Source organism: Gigantopelta aegis, chromosome 13 (assembly GCF_016097555.1).
Source record: "Gigantopelta aegis isolate Gae_Host chromosome 13, Gae_host_genome, whole genome shotgun sequence".
Lineage (NCBI taxonomy): Eukaryota > Metazoa > Mollusca > Gastropoda > Neomphalida > Peltospiridae > Gigantopelta > Gigantopelta aegis.
Genome location: NC_054711.1, coordinates 33,379,441 through 33,405,890, shown reverse-complemented (window position 1 = coordinate 33,405,890; position 26,450 = coordinate 33,379,441). Strand labels below are relative to the sequence as shown.

General features: G+C 38.9%; 1 protein-coding gene across 1 annotated transcript in view; it reads right to left on the bottom strand.

Moving 5' to 3' along the window:
* The window catches only part of LOC121387884 (probable G-protein coupled receptor 158), a 106,643-nt gene extending 89,267 nt beyond the window's left edge, over positions 1 to 17,376 (bottom strand). The window contains exon 1 of the mRNA XM_041519118.1: positions 15,539 to 17,376. Coding sequence (XP_041375052.1) covers positions 15,539 to 16,443 — 905 coding nt within the window. The 5' untranslated portion in view covers positions 16,444 to 17,376. The remainder of the gene's footprint in view (positions 1 to 15,538) is intronic.
* Between the last annotated feature and the right edge of the window lie 9,074 nt (positions 17,377 to 26,450).

The window sequence follows — 26,450 nt, the reverse complement described above, 5'->3', positions numbered from 1 at the left end:
ACGCGTATGATCTACTAGTAGTCTACTCGTATTATCTACTAGTAGTCTACTCGTATTATCTACTAGTAGTCTACTCGTATTATCTACTAGTAGTCTACTCGTATCATTCACTAGTAGTCTACTCGTATTATCTATCAGTAGTCTACTCATATCATTCACTAGTAGTCTACTCGTATCATACACTAGTAGTCTACTCGTATCATTCACTAGTAGCCTACTCGTATTATCTACTAGTAGTCTACTCGTATTATCTACTAGTAGTCTACTCGTATCATTCACTAGTAGTCTACTCGTATCATTCACGAGTAGTCTACTCGTATTATCTACTAGTAGTCTACTCGTATCATTCAAAAGTAGTCTACTCGTATCATTCACTAGTAGTCTACTCGTATTATCTACTAGTAGTTACTCGTATCATTCACTAGTAATCTACTCGTATTATCTACCAGTAGTCTACTCATATCATTCACTAGTAGTCTACTCGTATCATTCACGAGTAGTCTACTTGTATTATCTACTAGTAGTCTACTCGTATCATTCAAAAGTAGTCTACTCGTATCATTCACTAGTAGTCTACTCGTATTATCTACTAGTAGTTACTCGTATCATTCACTAGTAATCTACTCGTATTATCTACCAGTAGTCTACTCATATCATTCACTAGTAGTCTACTCGTATCATTCACTAGTAGTCTACTCGTATTATCTGCCAGTAATCTACTCGTAATATCTGCTAGTAGTCTACTCGTATCATCTGCTAGTAGTCTACTCGTATTATCTACTAGTAATCTACTTGTATCATCTACTAGTAATCTACGCGTATCATCTACTAGTAGTCTACTCGTATTATCTACTAGTAGTCTACTCGTATTATCTACTAGTATTCTACTCGTATTATCTACTAGTAGTCTACTCATATCATTCACTAGTAGTCTACTCGTATTATCTATCAGTAGTCTACTCATATCATTCACTAGTAGTCTACTCGTATCATACACTAGTAGTCTACTCGTATCATTCACTAGTAGCCTACTCGTATTATCTACTAGTAGTCTACTCGTATTATCTACTAGTAGTCTACTCGTATCATTCACTAGTAGTCTACTCGTATCATTCACGAGTAGTCTTCTCGTATTATCTACTAGTAGTCTACTCGTATCATTCACTAGTAGTCTACTCGTATCATTCACTAGTAGTCTACTCGTATTATCTACTAGTAGTTACTCGTATCATTCACTAGTAATCTACTCGTATTATCTACTAGTAGTCTACTCGTATCATTCACTAGTAGTCTACTCGTAGCATTCACTAGTAGTCTACTAGTACCATTCACTAGTAGTCTACTCGTATTATCTACTAGTAGTCTACTCGTATTATCTACTAGTAGTCTACTCGTAGACTTCACTAGTAGTTTACTCGTATTATCTATTATTAGTCTATTCGTATTATCTACAAGTCGTCTACTCGTATCATTCACTAGTGGTCTACTCGTATTATCTACTAGTAGTTTACTCGTATTATCTACTAGTAGTCTACTCGTATTATCTACTAGTAGTCTACTCGTATTATCTACCAGTAGTCTACTCATATCATTCACTAGTAATCTACTTGTATCATCTACTAGTAGTCTACTCGTACCATCTACCAGTAGACTACTCGTATCATTTACTAGTAGTCTACTCGTATCATCTGCTAGTAGTCTACTCGTACAATCTACTAGTAGTCTACTCGTACCATCTACTAGAAATCTATTTGTATTATCTACTAGTAATAATTTACATAAATGTTACATTTTTCTATTATCCACTATTCGACGTACTTGTATCATTCACTAGTAATTTACTCGTATCATCTATTAGTAGTCTACTCGTATCGTCTACTAGTAGTCTACTCGTATCATCTACCAGTAGTCTACTCGTATCATTCACTAGTAGTCTACTCGTATCATCTGCTAGTAGTTTACTCGTATAATCTACTAGTAGTCTACTCGTATCATCTACTAGAAATCTACTTGTATTATTTACTAGTAATATACTCGTATACATGCAGCTCAGTCGGTAAGGAGCTCGGCGGAAATATGTCTGATGTGGGACCAAATTTGGTGAATTGGTGTTTTCGTATCCCAACCAGTGTCCCACAACTGTCCGGTATATCAAAGGTCGATGTATGTGTTGTCCCTTTGCTGCTAATTTAAAAAAAAAAAAACAATTAACCACTTTTTACGTTCAGACGAGTAATAAGCCATGGAACGGGTGAAGTTGCTGACTCTGGTTTCAACCTGTTAAATGGTGTGCTTATGAGTATGGTTAATCTGCACACCGGTAACACAATTGGAAAATTAGAAAAAAAGTTACACTAGAGTGAAACAAGAGTGTGACGTTGAAACGGGGAAATAGTCTTTAAAAAACCAGACTAAAGCTAGTCTCCATAACCGTGTCTTCTCAGAGGTACGTTTGTTGTTTTTTTTTAAATAAGAAAAAAATACATTTCTTGTTATTAGAAACATCAGGATAACCAGAAACACTCTGTATGTAAGGAAATGGATAATCTAAACAATAAACTCTAAGTAATGTCTGATTTAAAAAAAGGCTCTAACAGTGAAAATACGCCGTAGTGTTTAGAAACAAGAGATTGTCACTTTAAAACGTATTTGAGATTGTCTGTGAGCTCGCCTGATAGACATGCCATGATGTTACCATTAGAATGACAGTGAAAACACGTGTGTTCAAATATTGATCGCTTCTTTGTTTGTGTGATGATGAAATGTTGACGACCTACTAGTATAATGATGAAATGTTGACGACCTACTAGTATAATGATGAAATGTTGGGGACCTACTAGTATAATGATGAAATGTTGACGACCTACTAGTATAATGATGAAATGTTGACGACCTACTAGTATAATGATGAAAATGTTGGGGACCTATTAGTATAATGATGAAATGTCGGGGACCTACTAGTATAATGATGAAATGTTGGGGAGCTACTAGTATAATGATGAAATGTCGGGGACCTACTAGTATAATGATGAAAATGTTGGGGACCTACTAGTATAATGATGAAATGTTGGGGACCTACTATATTCCTGTTCAGTTGTTTAGACCATAAGTTTTTTTGCAAATGTTGCGTTTAATTCCTATTCAATCCTTGTTTTCTTTGCATTTGCAACCGACAGGTTTTACACACAATCCATCATCTAAATTGCACGAAGTTGACTTATTTCCATTTTACAAAAATCTCTGTATGTTTTGAATGCAGATTCGTTCTCCTATAAATAACTAAGGCTATTTGCATAAAAAAATATATTAGGATACGAGGTTTCGTGAAGGCCATTATAGATTGTTTCACTGAATCAAGGTTATGAATGTTTTGGAATTTAAAATGTGTACAAGCTTTGTCTCACCTTTTCTTTAAACAAATACGTCAATACATGTAACCATTCCATGTACATGCAGTATATTGAATCAATTTTGCCAATACATTATTTATTTGAATTTTATTTTATAAATTATGTACCTAACCTAACACAGCTGGGGTGTAGCAACAAACCAAAATCAACTGACACAATGTCGGGGTGTTACAGAGTCCACAGTGTTAGGTCTGGTATGCCATCCTCTTTCCATATTTTTTTCTTTTAATTGGGATCCCTTGAGGTGAAATCTATAATATTTACGGTGGTGCTTGGGGGTGGGGTTGGGGGGTGGGGGTGGGTGGGGGGGGGGGGTGAATGTGCAAAGCAATTTTGTAAACCAAAAAGCTATTGTTCAGACTTTTTCGGGGGTTTCACCACTTGCCCATCCCCTAGACACGGCCCTGAATGCCCCAATATACGATAACCTTGCTTGTACATATCAAGTCGATGGTCAATAACATATTATTTTCGAAGTATAATCTATGATTGCACATGCTGTTGTAGCATTGTGTAAACCACATGAAATACAAGTATAGAAGGGTATATAAGTTCACAGAAAATATATTACTGGACATTCCATACATTATTGTTGTTAACCAGGAAAATACCTTTTGAGAATAACATGACAAACCCAGTTCTTTATGATCTTGTGAAAAGTAACAAATGTGCATCGCAGTTTGTTACTGATGATATTGCCGAACGCCATGGGCACTTATGCCTAAGACTGCCGCCAAGACAAGACATTCAGACCTGAATCCAATAGAACTGATTTGGAGTCAGGTAAAATGGCTCATAGCTCGTCATAATGACGGTAAAATTACCACGGTCAGGAAAGAACTGACACTTGGTTTGAACTCTGTCAAATCTACAAACTTCTCTGACGCCGTTAAACATAACATGTAATAAAGATCGAACAAGATTTCAAAAAGCAAAATAGTTTTATACGAAATAAAATACCACCTGTGATAGTCTTCCTTAACGAAGACAATGATTAAGAAATGAGTTCGTCGAGTGATTAAGTTGCTTCTCCCTACCCATCAAGCATATAACGTTCAGTGCATGTATTAACTCTTTAACACTGAACACAATTTATTCCCATGACATTCATTTTCAGTCACTATCAAACAACCTATCAAATGAACAAATACAAAACACGGACAATCAATATAAAACCATATAAAATACACCTACATACAAAGCCAGAGGTGGGTGTGGGGTTGGGCAGAGGGCCACGCCTCCACAAATCGCGGGTATACAATATTCTGGCCACAATGAACATCACGAGATTAAGACCTCACCCCAAGCCCCTCACTAAAAAGGAACGTGGCCTTCAGGTGAACGCTTGCCCGTGCATGACTAAATAATAAGTATTATATATTATTCATGGACATACAACCAGACAGTCATAATGTATTAACCTATCTTATAGTTATTTTACAGTGTTTTATTCCCGATAGCACCCAAACTTATTTATTTTTGTATCAGTACATTACATTAATGACATAGCAGGCGCGGATCCACAAGTTTTTTAATAGAGGGAGCCCAAAACCGATGTTGCCTTTGAACAGGTGGATGGGATAAGTTTTCTTCTTTTTTTTTGGTGTATTCTGTAATATAGAGGGGGGGGGGGGGGGGGGGGGGGGGGGGGGGGGAGGGGGGCACTTGGACTCCCCGCCTGAATCCGCGCCTGAATTGTTTATTGACTTACGTTTCCAAATTGTTTCTTAAATATAGGTCATATTACAATATGTTCCGCTAGGAAGGTGGAAAACAACATTAGTTTGAAACACACTATAGAGTGGAAGGAAGGAAATGTTTTATTTAACGACGCACTCAACACATTTTATTTACGGTTATATGGCGTCAGACATATGGTTAAGGACCACACATATATTGAGAGTGGAAACCCGCTGTCGCCACTTCATGGGCTACTCTTTTCGATTAGCAGCAAGGGATCTTTTATATGCACCATTCCATAGACAGGATAGCACATTACCACGGCCTTTGATGTACCAGTTGTGGTGTACTGGCTGGAGCGAGAAATAGCGCAATGGGCCCACTGACGGGGATCGATCCCAAACCGACCGCGCATCAACCGAGCGCTGTACCACTGGGCTACGCCTCACCCCCTCATTATGGAATGATGCGTTTGTTATGCAAATAGCCTTAGTTATTTATAGGAGAAACAACCTGCATTTAAAACATACAGAGATTTTTGTAAAATGGAAATAAGTCAACTTCGTGCATTTTAGATGATGAATTAATTGTATATTAAATAAGTCGGGGTTTGGGTTTGTTTTCACGCATATGCAAAGAAAACAAGTATTGAATAGTAATATTTGCAAAAAACAATTGAACATGACTATAGTATAATAATGGAATGTTGGTGACCTGCTAGTATAATGATGAAATGTTAGGGGCCCTGCTGTTTTACCGGTTCACATTTCATCATTATACTAGTAGCTCCCCAACATTTCATCATTATACTAGTAGCTCCGCAACATTTCATCATTATACTAGTAGGTCGTCAACATTTCATCATTATACTAGTAGGTCGTCAACATTTCATCATTATACTAGTAGATCCCCAACATTTCATCATTATACTAGTAGGTCCCCAACGTTTCATCAGTATACTAGTAGGTCCCCAACATTTCATCATTATACTAGTAGGTCGTCAACATTTCATCATTATACTAGTAGGCCGTCAACATTGCATCATTATACTAAACAACTGAACAGGAATATAGTAGGTCTCCAACATTTCATCATTATACTAGTAGGTCCCCAACATTTTTATCATTATACTAGTAGGTCCCCGACATTTCATCATTATACTAGTAGCTCCCCAACATTTCATCATTATACTAGTAGCTCCCCAACATTTCATCATTATACTAGTAGCTACCCAACATTTCATCATTATACTAGTAGGTCCCCAACATTTCATCATTATACTAGTAGGTCCCCAACATTTCATCATTATACTAGTAGGTCCCCAACATTTCATCATTATACTAGTAGCTCCCCAACATTTCATCATTATACTAGTAGGTTCCCAACATTTCATCATTATACTAGTAGGTCCCCAACATTTCATCATTATACTAGTAGGTCCCCAACGTTTCATCATTATACTAGTAGGCCGTCAACATTTCATCATTATACTTAGTATGCCAACTACGCTACTGTCAATCAAATTTGGTTGGATGGGTGGATGGGTGGTTGGATGGGTATATGGGTAGATGAATCAAAGGACGGATATAATGGATGGACGGATTTATGGATGTATGAGTGAGTGTATAGATGCATGGATGAATGGATGGATGAGTGAGTGTATAGAAGCATTGATGGATGGATGGATGGATGGATGGATGGATGGATGGACGATGGATGATAAATAAGTGAGTGGATGGGTGGATAGATGGATGGATGGATGGGTGGGTGGATATATCGACGGATGGATGGTTGTGGGACATACTATATGGGTAGTAGGAAAGGTCAGAACCTGTTTGTGTAGGCTGAATGCATGTATCAATACCTATGCTGTACCAAATACATACAAATGAATTCAAAGATACATTTGTCAACAATATGTTCTAACACAACATTCCAGGTTTACCCACTTGTAGCATAGCTTTAGGTCCTTAGAAACGTTTGTTTTGTTTAACGACACCTCTAGAGATCATTCATTTATTGATCATAATCTACTGGATGTCAAACATTTAGTAATTTTGACATATAGTCTTAGATTGGAAACCCGCTGCATTTTTCCATTAGTAGCAAGGTATTTTTATTATATGCGCAATCCCACAGACAGGATAGCACATACCACGGCCTTTGATATAGCAGTCATGTTGCACTGGCTGGAATGAGATATAGTCCAATGAAGCCACAGATGGGGATCGATCCTAAACCGACAGCGCTGGGCGACATCCCGCCCCTTCAGTTCGTTAGAGTAAAACGTGTATCTCAACTTACATATAGAAAGAAATGTTTTATTTAACGACACACTCAACACATTTTATTTACGGTTATATGGCGTCAGACATATGGTTAAGGACCACACAGATTTTGAGAGGAAACCCGCTGTCGCCACTACATGAGCTACTCTTTCCGATTAGCAGCAAGGGATCTTTTAGTTGCGTTTCCCACAGGCAGGATAGCACAAACCATGGCCTTTGTTGAACCAGTTATGGATCACTGGTCGGTGTAAGTGGTTTACACCTACCCATTGAGCCTTGCGGAGCACTCACTCAGGGTTTGGAGTCGGTATCTGGATTAAAAATCCCATGCTTCGACTGGGATCCGAACCCAGTACCTACCAGCCTGTAGACCGATGGCCTAACCACGACGCCACCGAGGCCGGTTAACTTACATATAGAGAAACGTTCTTCATATGCTTAAAGTTAGGCATAGATACTTTTAAAAAAAAAGAGGAAAAAGTTTGTTATGTTTAACGACACCACTAGAGCACATTGATTTATTAACCATCGGCTATTGGAAAAGAAAGAAGTGTTTTATTTAACGACGCACTCAACACATTTTATTTACGGTTATATGGCGTCAGACATATGGTTAAGGACCACACAGATTTTGAGAGGAAACCCGCTGTCGGCATTACATGGGCTACTCTTCCGATTGGCAGCAAGGGATCTTTTATTTGCGCTCCCCACAGGCAGGATAGTACCAACCATGGCCTTTGTTGAACCAGTTATGGATCACTGGTCGGTGCAAGTGGTTTACACCTACCCAATGAGCCTTGCGGAGCACTCACTCAGGGTTTGGAGTCGGTATCTGGATTAAAAATCCCATGCCTCGACTGGGATCCGAACCCAGTACCTACCAGCCTGTAGACCGATGGCCTGCCACGACGCCACCGAGGCCGGTCCCGGCTATTGGATGTCAAACATTTGGTAATTTAGTCTTAAGGTAGTACTATACCAAATAACTTCCGGCTGGGTCAAAGTTCGAGGTGCACCCAACTTTTGATAGAGAAGTGAACACCACAAGTCCTGTGATTGGTTATAAATGTGAGTGTGTTGGTTGTAAAAAATAATAGTTTCATCTGGGTAAAATAAATGTGCAATTTTATTTCATCTAGTACCAATGTGTCAAGTAGCCTTGTGCTTGAAACATGTATGGGGTACCTGTAAAAAAAATGTACTCGAATTTTGTGCGAAACTAGGGCAGTCATAGACGCTACCCGTTATCTCAGAAACGAACAGCTTGACCCCCATTTTTTTCTGATTCACTTTAAGTGTAAGGGGTGGTAGTATTTATATCCGTGGCGTTTATGTCGGTTGATACGTTGCAGGTAGGAGTTTTAGCCGCATATGTTACTATTGTCGTCTATGGGATTTGATTTGGTAGTATACACCCTTAAAGAGGAAACCCGCTACATTTTTCCATTAGCAGCAAGGGATCCTTATATGCACCACGCCACAGACAGGATAGCACATACCACGGTATTTGATATACCAGTCGTGGTACACTGGCTGGAACTAAAAATAACCCAATGGGCCCAGCGACGGGAATCAATCTGCGAGCGACCGTGCATCAAGCGAGCGCGTAGATACTTTAAAACAGACACATCAGACAAAACTGCCGTTATTTAAATAAGGCTGTATGTACACTGTATTCAAGATAAGGCATAATTGTATTTTAAAATATATATGTAGTTAGTTAAAATGAGGCATCACAGCAATGCTAGATGTATTCAACCTAACGCAGAGCTAAAATTATGCAAATGTAGTTTCGTAACATGTAAACATAGCTGTAATGCAGTGAAGCATAGTTTTACTTCTTTAAAATGGAGGATTAAAAATTAATAGTTTTAATATATACATCTATATACAAAAACGTCATATTTTGACATTCCATTTCTATTGTATATTATGCATACATCTGAAGATTAGGCCATATTGATTGTGGAGTTATTTTTAAATAGATTATCAGTTTGAGCGAATACAATATCGTATAGATTAACTTTTCTGTATTTTATATTTATGATATATTTAGAAATAATTATTTACAATGCAATATGACAGATAAGTATTTATAATTTTTTATTACCCCAGCAGGCATTCATAACGGGGGAAATAAAAATCATAATTTCATGCATTGGTCTAACGAACAATACTTATTGGATGATTTGACGCTTACACACCAATGACCTTGTCTGTAATAAATATGACGTCACCACGATTTGGCCAACACACAATGACGTCATGTAGTTTAAAGAGTTTGCGTTTACGGCTGTCTTTTTTTGTTTGTTTTTTTGTTTGTTAAATTTATAACAAAATGCCATTTTAATGCAATTCATTATAGATTTTGTACCAGAATAAAGAGAACTTTTGTTTTTGAAAATTATCCATGAAGGTGATTAAATTACAAAGTTATAGCAATACTCAGAACAGTGCGTAAAGTGGTTTATATCGTTTCTATACATGTACGTGCATGTGTGTTGAAAATAAAGGCTTTTAGAGAAAACATAGCTCAGGTAATAAATAGAATAACAAACTCGGCACCAGTTATTGTAAAATGTATGTCACTCGGGACATAAATTTGATAATAACTGGCAACTCGTTTATTATCCTCTATATAAACAGTAACTGTTATTTACAAAAGAAAATTTGTATTTTTATTACATGGCCTGGAGAGCTGTTGTAAAGACGTTATTTAGCCATGAAGTAGTCTGATTTATTCATTTAAAAATTGTTTTAAAATATAAAACAAAACCACTTGTGAGCCAGTTTTTGTTTTTCTTCTCTAATTGTTTTTCAACTGTCTCTATATCTATTTTTTCAGTCGAACACTGTTGTGTCGATCTTCCTTGAGTCGATATTTCGCTTGTGTCGAAATCACTGGCCGGTTCTGGTCAAAACGTGTATTAACTATCTTTTTTTATCTCGGTTGAGTCGATACGATTTAGTCGATATTACTTTTGTGTCGATATATTTTTGGGTCCCAACGTAGACTTTTTAATTGTAAAATGTCTATGTGATATTAATACTGTGTTAAAATACAATATTTAAAAAGGTAGGTATGAATTGCGCGATCAGTACTGCGAGCACCACCAAAAGAGTTGCCGACATTTGACTGTAAACATATGATCTGTGGTTATAGTAACAGTTCACATGATTGAATGTTATTAATGTTATCTAAAACATTGAACAAGCTGTTAAATGGTCTCATCGAACTTAAACCAAAACGCAAGGGATGTTAATTATTTACAGAATTCAACTAGTCACATTACTTGTGGCTTTGATAAATTGGTGACTGGTAAAAGTAGGTTAATTAATTGTTAATTAACACAGAAGGCAGCGATCTGGCTGTTTCTTCAGTGACAACACTGAATCTGCAATGCTGGCTTTATTAGATCATCCGAGTCGGGAGATTCGGAGCATAAATATTTATCACACGTACATTTTAGTAACACACGGTGTGACTTGAGTGGAATATGCATGTTCCAACTACAGCCTATCGCCTTTTATCTCCTGTTAGACGACAGCCTATCGCCTTTTATCTCCTGTTAGACGACAGCATATCGCCTTTTATCTCCTGTTAGACGACAGCATATCGCCTTTTATCTCCTGTTAGACGACAGCATATCGCCTTTTATCTCTTGTTAGACGACAGCATATCGCCTTTTATCTCCTGTTAGACGACAGCATATCGCCTTTTATCTCCTGTTAGACGAGAGCATCGTCAAATAGATGTCAGTGACCTGTGTCCCTGTTGTATCTTAAGTTGATGCAAATATTGTCATGGAAAATGACGAGGCGACCATCTTCCACTGTCGCCAACAACCAGAGCTGTTGATGTCTGTTCTTGCAATTGGAGAATTACACTGTTTAACTCTGCAGCTTTGATGTCACTACCCAATGCGCGACAAACGTTATTACTAAAGTAGTGTCGGAAATAGAATAAACATTATTTTCGTCCATTATGTTTTTCATATTAAACTATAAATATTTTGTAAATATCTTTTTAATGATACTCTACCTAATTTAGCATTTACTTATCTGGGCTCCCACTGATGTACAAGGTGGTGTTTACTCTTGAAATTAAAAGAAAGATGTCAGTAAACAGGTGATTTGTACACTTTACTGGAACAGACTATAGCAAATTTTAATCGACATGTGTCAATTTTATTGTTGTTGCAATATGTGAGGGACCGTCTCTGATGACGGTTTACCCCTATCCCTCTCCAAAACAAATTATTTGTAGACATTTCTAAGTAACTGTAAAGAACCATTCTGAATATGTGATCTATTATTGCATATAATTGAGGGGGGGGGGGGGGGGGGTAATTAAATTTTGCTTTAAAATTTAAAGACTACACCTTCAACTATAAGCCCATAAATGATTCTAACAAAATAATTTTATTTACTAGTAGAAAATACATCTTGTGGATTCACTTTTTTTAGAACGTGCACAGCGATACGATTGAATGACTGATTTTTCATAGGATAACAATTTTTAGCCAGATTTTTATATTAATACATGACATGTTTGTTTGTACTTTTTTATTTACTAAACGTTTGATACATACATACACACAAACACACATACATCATACATACATACATACATCAATACATACATACATACATACATACACACAAACACACATACATACATACATACATACATACATTGTGGTTAGTCTGCCAATTTGCGGGCGAATCGGTGCCACAGGTTCGAGTCCCAGCAACGGCATGGGACAATTTGTGAGGCCAGAAAGGATTTAATTATCCCCTGCGCCAGTGCGTTAATATCTATGTATGTAATAGTCAACCTCGACATACATACAATATATAGATATTCATACATCAATACATACATACATACAAACATACATACAAACATACATACATACATACATAATAGATATATACATACATACATAGATACATACATACATACATAGAAGTTTCGATAGCTCAGAGCGTATCGTGGTTAGTCTTGCAATTTGCGGGCGATTCGGTGCCACAGGTTCGAGTCCCAGCAACGGCATGGGACAATTTTTGAGGCCAGAAAGGATTTAATTATCCCCTGCGCCAGTGCGTTAATATCTATGTATGTAATAGTCAACCTCGACATACATACAATATATAGATATTCATACATCAGTACAAAGATAGATAGATACATACATACATACATACATACAAACACACAAACATACATACATACATAGATACATACATACATACATACATACATACATACAAACATACAAACACACAAACACACATACATACATAGATACATACAAACACACAAACACACAAACACACAAACATACATACAAACACACAAACACACAAACACACATACATACATAGATACATACATACATACAAACACACAAACACACAAACATACATACATACACACAAACACACAAACACACAAACACACATAGATACATACAAACACACATACACACATACATACATACAAACACACATAGATACATACATACATACAAACACACATATACACATAGATACATACATACATACATACAAACACACAAACACACATACATACATACAAACACACATAGATACATACATACATACAAACACACATACACACATACACACATAGATACATACATACATACATACATACATACATAGATACATACATACATAGATACATACATACATACATACATACACACATACATACATACAAACACACAAACACACATACACACATACATACAAACACACATAGATACATAGATATATATATAAGGTATTTCTTGTCATCTTAATGTTTGTTGGGGACGGGACGTAGCCTACTGGTAAAGCGCTCACTAGATGCGCGCTCGGTTTGGGATCGATTTCCGCCAGTGGGCCCATTGGGCTATTTCTTGTTCCAACCAGTGCACCACGACTGGTATATCAAAGGCCGTGATATATGCTATCCTGTCTATGGGATGATGCATATAAAAGATCCCTTGATACTAATGGGAAAAAAGTTGCGGGTTTCCTCTCTAAGACTATATGTCAAAATTACCAAATGTTTGACATCCAATAATCGATGATTAATAAATCAATGTTCTCTAATGATCTCTTTTCATATTTATCTTACAATGGGCTGTTTCAGTTATACCTAATGATCAGTAGTAAGTTGTATGTTCTTAAATGACATGCTCTCTAATAAATTGTATTCCAGTGATATGAGCGTGGTATTCTATTTCTTATATATCCCTGAAAACTAGGTATTTACAGATGTACAGCATTTGCACTGGCACATTCGGGGGGGGGGAGGGGGGGGGGGCATAGTCCACTGGTACAGCGCTTACTTGCTGCGCGGTTGGTTTGGGATCGACCCCTATCGGTGGGCCCATTGGGCTATTTCTCGTTCTAACTATTTCACTATAACTGGTATATCAGAAGCCGTGGTATGTGCTATCCTGTGTGTGGGGTGGTGTATATAAAAGATTCCTTGCTGCTATTGAAAAAAATAGCGGGTTTCCTCTCTAAGACTATATGTCAAAATTACCAAATGTTTGACATCCAATAACCGATGATTAATAAATCAATGTGCTCTAGAGGTGTCGTTAAACAAAACAAACTATAACTTAATGTTTGTAGTAGTCTAAATTGGATTTTACCTCCCAATACGTTTGTACGTACCAAACATGTATGTAGTAGAAAGCAAAATGAATCATTTGTTACTATGAAAAGCAGGACGATGTGAAATATATGTATGTGATTATAAATATAGTAAAATATCGTTGTGTCGAACTCGGAAGTGTCGAACACACCGCAACGCTCTGATCAAAATCAAAGTACCGAGTTACACTAATACGATGTTGATCGAATGTATAGGGTGAATTGTGCGATAGGTCGAACACTTTCTTGAGCACCGACGAGTTTCGAGCCAATGAGATTCGACCTGACTGATATTCTACACAAGAAGGTGAACTTAATATTTAAAGTTACTTTCCCGAAAGACTCTATAAATACAAACATCTTACCGAGGCTGGAAATTCGACCTGACTGATATTCTACACAAGAAGGTGAACTTAATATTTAAAGTTAGTTTCCCGAAAGACTCTATTAATACAAACATCTTACCGAGGCTGGAAATTCGACCTGACTGATATTCTACACAAGAAGGTGAACTTAATATTTAAAGTTAGTTTCCCGAAAGACTCTATAAATACAAACATCTTACCGAGGCTGGAAATTCGACCTGACTGATATTCTACACAAGAAGGTGAACTTAATATTTAAAGTTAGTTTCCCGAAAGACTCTATTAATACAAACATCTTACCGTGGCTGGAAATTCGACCTGACTGATATTCTACACAAGAAGGTGAACTTAATATTTAAAGTTAGTTTCCCGAAAGACTCTATTAATACAAACATCTTACCGTGGCTGGAAATTCGACCTGACTGATATTCTACACAAGAAGGTGAACTTAATATTTAAAGTTAGTTTCCCGAAAGACTCTATTAATACAAACATCTTACCGTGGCTGGAAATTCGACCTGACTGATATTCTAAACAAGAAGGTGAACTTAATATTTAAAGTTAGTTTCCCGAAAGACTCTATTAATACAAACATCTTACCGTGGCTGGAAATTCGACCTGACTGATATTCTACACAAGAAGGTGAACTTAATATTTAAAGTTAGTTTCCCGAAAGACTCTATTAATACAAACATCTTACCGTGGCTGGAAATTCGACCTGACTGATATTCTACACAAGAAGGTGAACTTAATATTTAAAGTTAGTTTCCCGAAAGACTCTATTAATACAAACACCTTACCGTGGCTGGAGATTCGTGACAGTCTCTTTAAACGGGCACGGGGCGGGATTTAGCTCAGTCGGTTGAGTGCTCGCTAGAGGTGCTCCCGTCGCAGGATCGAACCACCTCGGTGGATCTATTCAACTGATTGAGTTTTTCTTGTTCCAACCATTGCATCACAACTGGTCAAGGTTGTGGTGTGTGCTTTCCTGTCTGTGGGAAAATTCATATAAAAGATCCCTTGTTTGACATCCAATAGCCAATGATTAATTAATCAATGTGCTCTAGTGGTGTCGTTAAATAAAACAAACCAAGTTTAAACAGGGTGTCGCTGTACTTACTTGAAGTGCGGCTTATCCTTCTTCAACTGGTAGAAGGGAACGGAGAACTGGACAATCAGTTTCTTCATCTTGCAGTCGTAATACGGATCGGCCCAGAAGCCGTCCCTTGCCGACACCACAATCGACGAATTCCGCCAAAAATCGTATTTCCGAGTGTCTCCGACATCTGACGCGTTGGCAAAAACAAAGCCACGTGACCTCCGGAAGTGACTGGTAGGTTTAAACTTTTGGCTTTTGAACCACTCGGTATCGTAGTATGCATACATGAGGGTAAGGTCGGAGACGATCACAGAGTCGGAGAGAGAGCCGAGTTTGTACGAATACGGGAAAAACAGAGTCTCGTTTCGCGCCGGGTACTGCCCCTTGTCGAACGCTATCCCGCAGCCTATGACCGAGGGTTCGAGTTCCACCAGTGACTGGGTCAAGGCAAACAGAATGATGTCGTTGTATAACCTCTTCCCGTCGTCCTTGTACATGAAGTAATCATTCAGAGTGTTGGCAAGGTCCACGGCTCTCTGCACCTCCTTCTTAAACGGCTTGAAGAAGTGCTCGGGGGAAAACCTGTAATGCGTCATGGGGGTGACGGGTGGGTCGGTGTTATTCTCTGGACAGTGCGGGAGAAACCCATGTCTAATACGGTCAATGAATTCTAAAATGCCCGTAACCGTTGGCGCCGCTGCAGCTTTTCCTTCGTCGCTGGATAGCGTCGAGTACGTAATCTCCCTATGGGAGCGTGCGGATCGTTTGTACGGCGATATCCGAGCGAAGCCGAAGTCGTTAAGACGTTGACGGTGTATGATCCCACTGGCCTGTGGGAAGGCGTTCACGTTGGCAGCAGTTAGAATAAGGTCCAGACACACGCACACCCATTGGATGAACACAAAGTGCACAGTGTAGAGGTTCATGTTGAGAAATGGGATGTTTAATTGAATGGCAGCCTTCACGAAGTGTCATACCCTGATTTAACACAAACTCATCGCTATACAATTACATAATCACGTCGATCAATACCACGGATATTACACGTAGCGGACAAAAATGGCCGACACTACTATGCATTATTAGAGGTTGTTTTGTTTTATTTTGGGTTTTTTAAATCCAGCGTGAGAAACAGAAACGCACTAAGGCCAGCTTACAACAAGCTAATAAGACAAACCAATAAAAATGCCAACATTATGAAACATTAAAATCACAGCTGTAGCACACATTACACACCCCTTACGTCACAGACGTCGGTATTCGAACATTGTGGCGTCACGTTTTGATGATGTTGTACATTAATATAGAGAATACAACAGCAAACTTGCATTGATTTTATATCTTCCCAGATGGCATACACACACACACATACGCGCGCGCGCACACACATACGCAGTCGGCAGATTCCGGAAATCAACGTCTTCCTTATGATAAATTGAGGAGGGTATCCAGTGGAACGATTCGTAGAATTGTAAATACAGCCGTTAGTCCACTGGTTAGTTCATCGTGCTGCCTGATCAGTGAACGCCAAGAGGACGAACTTTGTACTCTGTCAGTACATGTAATCGCACATTGCGCCGAGACTGAGTGATGCGCCAGTCGCACGAAATGAGAAAAACACCAATATCTCGTCTTCGCCATTACCTTCTAGCGGCAGCGCGGCCATTTTTCTCCCTAGCAGACGACTGACTTTTCTCCGCGAATGGATGCGGCGATCGGTAGAGGCAAAACATTTGAGCGAAATATTCACGCCGTTGTCGGAGTTGGTAAATCCATGGAGCTGTCAACGGGGTGGCAGCATTTTCAGAATTTCTTCAGCTTTTTCCGTAACAACCCAATACAATTCAATTCGCTACCAAAGGTGCCAGAATACAGTAGACTGATTAGGACCGTTCCGATTTATTGGAAAGGGAGGCTGGGTTGGCTTGCGTTTCTATATTGTGATCGCCCTCGCATAGTCGATACTTGCCGTCTTGCCTACCCGCTGAACCTTAATAATTCCTCTATTTAATCGAGATCTATCAAATGAAGGCGCCTTTTCTTCGCATCAAACTAGGGAACGTGGACTCGCCCGCCATATTGAATTATTTTCTATATCCGCGTTATCGATTGTGTAGCTGGCAAAGACGCGGGGCTACCTACACTTGCACTTTGGATACTGCTGTGGCTCCGTGGCTGACACCGCTCATACTTATGCTCGGCGATTAAAGTTCGAATCGTGTTGGCGGCTGAGTCCCCTTTAAAACGACCGCATGGTCTGCTGGCTGCAGAATAAAGACGGTCGACTCGAACATTTTAACGACACAATTTATTGAATATATTTTAACGTCAACAGTGCTCAAAATGAGTTTGTTGTCACTATTAATTCACTAAAAGAGGTTTTTAACGAATTTTAAAAACAACGATGTTAGGTTTAGAATGTCTGTAGCTCACACACACACAGAGAGAGAGAGAGAGAGAGAGAGAGAGAGAGAGAGAGAGAGAGAGAGAGAGAGAGAGAGAGAGAGAGAGAGAGAGAGAGAGAGAGAGAGAGAGAGAGGACGGGGGTGGGGGTGGGGTGGGAAGGAGGTAGGGAGGGAAACAGGGCAGAGAGGGAGGGAGGGAGGGAGACACACAGAGAGACACACACAAATACACACAGACACACACAGATAAACACACAGAGTGAGACACACACACACACACACACACACACACACAGACACACACAAACAGAGACACATGCACACACACACACATACACACACACATACACAAGCATACACACACACACACACAGAGAGAGAGAGAGAGAGAGAGAGAGAGAGAGAGAGAGAGAGAGAGAGAGAGATGGACCCACACAAACAAACAAACACACACATACACTTACATACATACATACATACATACATACATACATACATACATACATATACACATACACACACATACACATAATACATCCACATATACACATATACATGCATACATACATACATATACACATACCGGTGCATATGCACATAATACATACACATACACATACACATACACATACGTCTAATGCCTAGGCATACATGCATGTCTGTATTTTTATTCCTCTTCGTGCAGATGTGAGGCCGTATTTTATAGACGTAGTCGAATCAGTCAATAAGCCATTAATTGTACACTTCATATTTTTGGCAAACATTGGTTCTTAACCACTCAAATCGCTGGTTAATTGACTGATACTGATATCTCATTGCTAGAGCAATGATTCTAACACGCCGGAGGTTGCGACAGGTCGCGAGGTCGAATCCTTTCCGAGGACTTTTATTAATTATATTTTCTTGACGAAAGGGTTCTATTTAAAAAGTCCGGTCTATGCACTGCCCTGTCTGTGTAAAACATATTACAGTAGGACGGTAAGTGCGGGTTTCGCACCGAGTACCTCTTGTGTTCTTCTTCTGTTCTTTTTTTGGTGGGTGGTGGATGTGGTGGTCGGGGGTAATAGTCCGTACAAACGTCATTACCAAAAAATATAAATATATATAAAAAATATAAATAATAATAAATAAATAAATATAAATAATAATAAATAAATACAATTTTAAGAACTAAAAACATTACTGTTCTTCGGTGATCGCGGGGCAAACCCTGTTCAAGAATCCGCTCCTACGATTTAGCATTGATGCACGCGTCCAGAATATCACCTCCATCCAATTAACAGTAAACTTATAATCTACACCACCAAACACAGCCGTCAGTACTATAGTCCTGTTCAATTGGTTAGACCCTAAGTTAATTCCTATTCAATACACACGTGGCCAGAATATTGTATAACCACGATTGGTGGAGGCGTGGGCCTCAGCCCAACACCACACCCACCTCTGGCTTCGTATGTAATTGTGTTAGGTTAAGTACGGTATGTAAATATATATATATATATATTTGTTTTGTTTTTTGTTTTGTTTTTTTTAAATCAAATAAATAACGTATAGGCAAAATTGATTCAATATACTGCATGTACATGGAATGGTTACATGTATTTTACGTATATGTTTAAAGAAAAGGTTAGACAAAGCTGGTACACATTTTACATTCCAAAACATTAATAACCTTGATTCAATGAAACAAGCTATAATGGCCTTCGCGTAGCCTCGTATCCTAATTTTTTGTTATGCAAAATAGACGTAGTTATTTATAGGAGAATGAACCTGCATTCAAAACATACAGAGATTTTCGTACATTTTATATATAAAACCTGTCGGGGTTTGGGTTCGTTTTCATGCAAATGTAAAGAACACAGTGACTGTATAAGAATTAAACGTAACATTTGCAAAAAACAAACTTAGGGTCTAAACAATTGAACAGGACTATAGTAGACTTGCAGTAAGACTTCCCTCTCTTTGTTTGTGTGTAGGGTCTCCACGAGTACTCGAGTACTCGGCAAGACTCGAGTCCGTTCACAGGACTCTAGTACCCGTACAAGGTGGAATACAATGATCAACTATAATACAATGGACAATTATGGGAAAGATTTCCGCAATTACAATAACATGATTTGGCATCCACGTTCAGCGCTGGAATTAAGATGCATAATGCTATTTTACTTTATTCCTTTATCATCATCATCTAGTGTAAGTGTCGAGTACTCGAGTCCAATATTTTACACTTGTGAAGGCCCTATTTGTGTGTTTGTTTAACAATACCGCTAGAGAACATTGCGCGCGTTACCAGCCTCGGGGATGTTCTGGTTAAGCCATCGGACTATAGGCTGGTAGGTACAGGGTTCGCAGCCCGGTACCAAAGCGAGTTCTTAAGGGCTCAATGGGCAGCTGTAAGGCCACTACACCATGTTCTCTCTAACTAACCACTAACAATTAACAAGTGAGGTGTGCCCAGGATAGCGTGATTGAACCTTAATTGGATATAAGCACGGAAATCATTTGAAATGAATGACATGAAATGGCGTGCGTCTGATTAACACATTTGGTAGTAATTACAATAATGTGACATTACATTACTTTATTCCATTTGTATTATAGTATTGTCTTTATCATTCTGTTGTATTTGTATTATACTATTGTTTTTATTACTTTATTTCATTTGTATTACTACTATTGTACTACTGTCTCTATTACTTTATTTCATTTGTATTACTACTATTGTACTACTGTCTCTATTACTTTATTGCATTTGTATTACTACTATTGTACTACTGTCTCTATTACTTTATTGCATTTGTATTAATACTATTGTACTACTGTCTCTATTACTTTATTGCATTTGTATTACTACTATTGTACTACTGTCTCTATTACTTTATTGCATTTGTATTACTACTATTGTACTACTGTCTCTATTACTTTATTGCATTTGTATTAATACTATTATACTACTGTCTCTATTACTTTATTGCATTTGTATTAATACTATTGTACTATTGTCTCCTGTAAACCCTATCTTGTCACAACAGTTTATATATCATGTTCCTCATATGCCGTCGTGTAACGGTCTGAACGTAATGAAGTTCTGTTCTGTTTTAAGACGTTTTCCACTGCCTAAAATTACATATGAAAGATATTTTCTTGTTTAGAATATCAATGTCTGTACAAACAGTGTGATTGTCCTAATCTTCATAGTTAAAATCGGATTTTATATATATTACAAACATGAAAACAATGACTTCTGCAAATATTAGCACACGACCGTAAACACAATGAGTACACAGAAACTGGTATTATAAACAAGAACAAGTATTTAATATGCAATTTTAATCTTTAAAAATACTCTGTCATTCGGAATAATAATGGCTGCTAAGGAGTCCCTTTAATCATTAACACGTTTGTTTTGTTTAAAACTAGAGCACATTGATTTTTTAATCATCCACTATTAGATGTCAAACATTTGGTAATTATCACATATAGTCTCAAAGAGGAAAACTTAAAGTTTGTTTTATTTAACGACACCACTAGAGCACATTAACTTATTAATCATCGGTTATTGGATGTCAAATATTTGGTAGAGAGAAAACCGTCTACAATATTTTATTAGTAGCAAGGGATCTTTTATGTGCATCATCCTACAGACAGGATAGCACATACCAAGTCTTTGATATACCAGTCGTGGTTAACTGGCTGGAAGGTGAAAGAGCCTAATGTGCCCACCGAAAGGGATCGATCCCAAACCGACCGCGCATCACGCGCGCGCTTTACCACTGGGCTACGTCCTGCCCCCTTTAATGATAAACTTCATAGACTCGATCATCTGTAAAACATTTGGTAGTTTTGAGAAAACCTGCTACATTTGTATCAGCAAGGGATGTTTTATATGCACTTTCCCACAGACAGGACAGAACATACCACTGCCTTTGATATACCAGTCGTCACATACCAGATATCCAATAGCCGATGATTAACATATCAATGTGCTCTAGTGGTGTTGCTAAACAAAACAAACTGTTTAACTTTACTGGTTGGGATGGAGAAAAAAATCAGAGAATAGATCCACTGAGGTGGTTCAATCCTCCGAGACAAGCACCTCGGGGGGGGGGGGGGGGGCGGGGGGTTGGCACTCTACCGAGACCCGCACTGAGGTGGTTCAATCCTCCGAGACAAGCACCTCGAGGGGGGGGGGGGCACTCTACCGAGACCCGCAATGAGGTGGTTCAATCCTCCGAGACAAGCACCTGGGGGGGGGGGGGGGGGGGGGGGGGGCACTCTACCGAGACCCGCACTGAGGTGGTTCAATCCTCCGAGACAAGCACCTCGAGGGTGGGGGGGGGGGGGCACTCTACCGAGACCCGCACTGAGGTGGTTCAATCCTCCGAGACAAGCACCTCGAGGGGGGGGGGGGGGGGCACTCTACCGAGACCCGCAATGAGGTGGTTCAATCCTCCGAGACAAGCACCTGGGAGGGTGCATTATATCGAGGACAAGTACCCGTGTGTACTGATTTGATTAAAATGCTGGCAATACGCTACTATGTTCCCTCCACCCACCGAAAAAACACAAAAGTTCATAGACTCGATCATCTGTAATCGGTCAAACGGATCCGTATTAACAAAGTCACGTGACAAGCCTCAGCCAATGGCCTACGAGTAGACACGAGAGGCGTACGTCATTCAAGAGAGGCAAAATATCTCGTTCAACTGTGCGAAAGATGCACGTCGAATCAAGGTGACGATCGATAATTGAGCAAGGAGGGCTAGCATTCCCTAGCGATGAATCTAAGCGGGCGTTACGCAGCTCTAATCTACACAGTCTCCGTCCCTGGTGTCGGTCTTCGCAGGTCGATTCCAATCTAACTACATGTTCAGGCGCGGATCTATGGGGGAGGGGTTAGGGGAGTTTTAGAGTTTTTAAAAATGGTGGCCGACCTTTTATAAAGGGGCGTTATCGACTTAGTGAAGATATTTAGCAGCTGTCATCTGAAAACTGCACAACTTGTACTGGTTGGACAATTGGTTTAACGTTACTTCGGCACATTGTATAATTAGTGTCTGTATACTGAGAATTGGTGTTTTCAATACCTTCTTTCTTTCTTTCTTTCTTTTCATCTCTCGCCTTCTTTTCTAACCCAACTCGCTCTCCATGTCCCACCTCTCCGTTCCCTCTCTCTCTCTTCCGCTACCTATCTCTTCCCGCAAGATCTCTCTCTCTCCCTCTCTACTCTCTCTCTCTCTCTATCCTCTCTTCTCTGGCTCTGTATGGTCTGTCTGTCTCTCTCTCCTCTCTCTCTCTCTCTCTCTCTCTCTCTCTCTACTCTCTCTCTCTCTCTCTCTCTCTCTCTCTCTCTCTCTCTCTCTCTCTCTCTCTCTCTCTCTCTCTCTATTGCTGTTTCACTTCCAAACACAAAATATCCACAGAAACAAAACGCTTGCAGCGAAACACAGCAGTAACCGTTTCATTGTTGTGTTAGTGATCGCGGTCAAAGCTAAAATTCACGATTTAGTAATTCAGATCTAAGAGTAATGTAACTCTTTTAAATAATAATTCTTGGGTTATAAAACTGCAAAAGAGCAACTGATCACTGTTTGAAAATGGGTAGAATACCAAGAAATCGCATCTAAAGCTGTCTAAATGATAAAAAAAAAAACATTCTTGGGTTATAATACTATGCAAAATAATCCTTAAACTAGTTTCAGATGCCAAGACACCACGTTTAAAGGCATTCAATATTACAGTTTTCCCGGGAGACCATACCTACGGACCCCCCCCCCCCCCCCCGACATAAAACATTAATAACGACCCTGATCATTGCCACACCCCCACCCCCACCCCACACACATACTTTATAAAAACACTGCTCCGACAGGTCTGAAACGTTTAGTACGTAACGACATTTTGAGGCACCGTAAAGAACCGACGTTATCTAGCTTTGTGTTAACAAACAGGAGTTATCTAATCTTGTGATACGTGTTCAATACGTAGGTCAAAACAGCTCGGCTAGTAACAGCCAGTAAGAAACCTGATATGTATGTAGTAGATAAGTTTGCGGTGCAATTGATAAAACTGCAATTAATTCATGTTGCTATGATTTGCATTCGAGATAAGTCACAGTTAATAGCTGTTCTATGAGGTCAATACTGAGGGTGGAGACAGGGGTGGACGCCATCAAAGAAAGGAAAAATAGCAATTGTTTAACAACTTACGTTTTTTTTCCCCCAGCAGACAATACTGTTTAGTTGGTCACAGTGTCTTAACATATGGAAAACCCTGTGTAGACATTATGGTATATATTAAATTCAGGGTTTGAGTTGGACACTCCCCCCACCCCCACCCCACCCCACCCCCAAAAAACAATACTCTGGCTAAACTGTAAATAAATAATATAACAAAGTTAAGCTTATTTTATAAAGAATTGTATTTGTTTCATATTCGAAATTATGGCCTAGCTTTTTCTTTTCTTTTATTCACAATATCTCTTCTCTCTCTCTCTCTCTCTCTCTCTCTCTCTCTCTCTCTCTCTCTCTCTCTCTCTCTCTCTCTCTCTCTCTCTCTCTCTCTCTCTCTCTCTCTCTCTCTCTCTCTGTGTACGTCACACGTGCATTTAGTTATTCATTTATTTATTTCAATTTTATTTATTTTATTTTTCTTATTATTATTTATTTATTTACGTAGTTATTGTTTATTTACATTATAAACGAAGTATGGTTGAAAATAGGCGAATCTGAGATTTAATGAGTGAGTTAGGTTCCAGCAAAGAATAATGTTTTACGGCTTGCCTAACCAAACACACATTTCTTTCCCTTCCCCCGCCCCAATACCTTTCCTTAGTATGAGTGTTTGGTCAAATAATTAATTTATCAAGGTTTTTTTTATTCTTGTGAACCTTAACAAACTGTTTACAGAGTTTCATTTTGGCGTTGTGTTTCTCTTGAGCGGATATGCTGCCTTTACTCTCTCTCTGATATAGCAAACGGTGAAGACGTTTTGCATCAGTGGTAAGTAATTACATAGGATGCACGGACGAACTTACTGAGAGAGGTAAACAGAGAAAGTGTGGAAGAGAAAAAATGAGAGGGACGAGAGTGAGGCAATAATATAGACAGACAGACCGTCGCTAAGACTCTAGATGGGTGTTAAGTAATGAGAGAGAGAGAGAGAGAGAGAGAGAGAGAGAGAGAGAGAGAGAGAGAGAGAGAGAGAGAGAGAGAGAGAGATGTATATATTATAATAAAAGAAAACGACAGGCAAACACACACACACACACACACACACACACATAGAGAGAGAGAGAGAGAGAGGAGAGAGAGAGAGAGAGAGAGAGAGAGAGAGAGATAGAGAGATAGATATATATATATATATATATATATATATATATATAACGAGAGATGTCCGATGGCTTAACCACGACACCACCGAGGCCGGCACAGGTATATATAGAATATCATGTTACTACGTTTTGATATCGTGGTTATTTGGCGAGGTTTAGATAACGGCAAGAAAGAAAGAAATGTTTTATTTAACGACGCACTCAACACATTTTATTTACGATTATATGGCGTCAGACATATGGTTAAGGACCACACAGATTTTGAGAGGAAACCCGCTGTCGCCACAACATGGGCTACTCTTTCCGATTAGCAGCAAGGGATCTTTTATTTGCGCTTCCCACAGGCAGGTTAGCACAAACCATGGCCTTTGTTGAACCAGTTATGGATCACTGGTCGGTGCAAGTGGTTTAAACCTACCATTTGAGCCTTGCGGAGCACTCACTCAGGGTTTGGAGTCGGTATCTGGATTAAAAATCCCATGCCTCGACTGGGATCCGAACCCAGTACCTACCAGCCTGTTGACCGATGGCCTAACCACGACGCCACCGAGGCCGGTATTTTAGATAACGGTGTAACAGGCGAGCTTCAGCCACGATATCAAAACGTAGTAACCTGATATTTGTTTTATCATGCAACCCTTTTTCAAGTTTCAGTCATTTCCTAGTGACATGATAACACTGCACGATAAATGAAGTATATTACGACTGAATACACAGAAAGACAGACTGAGAGACAGACAGACAGACAGACAGCGTATATTATTTGGGAATGTACACGCCTTGATAGGTAAGTCATACTGTTATTGTTCAAGTCCGGTTTCTACTGGACTTTACGAGTACCAGCTTGACTCAGACCAGTAACTTTAACCATTAACAGACAGTCCAGATAGCCGAACTGTTTGTCCAGGAAAGCATACTCGAACCTTAACTATAATTAAGTACGGAAATAAGCATTTTGTAAAATTAGTTTTGCTGTTTTTTGTCTTGTTTGTTTTTCTGTTTGTTTGTTGTTGCTGTTGTTGTTAGGAGTGATGTAAAACTATATAACATCGGTGTATTTTCAGTTATTTAAAAAAAAAAATAAACGTAAATTATTTTGGGTTTAATGTAGTGGGTTTCCTCTCTAAGACTATAATATTATTAAAATTACCAAATATTTGATACCCAGTAGCGGATAATGTGCTCTAGTGGTGTC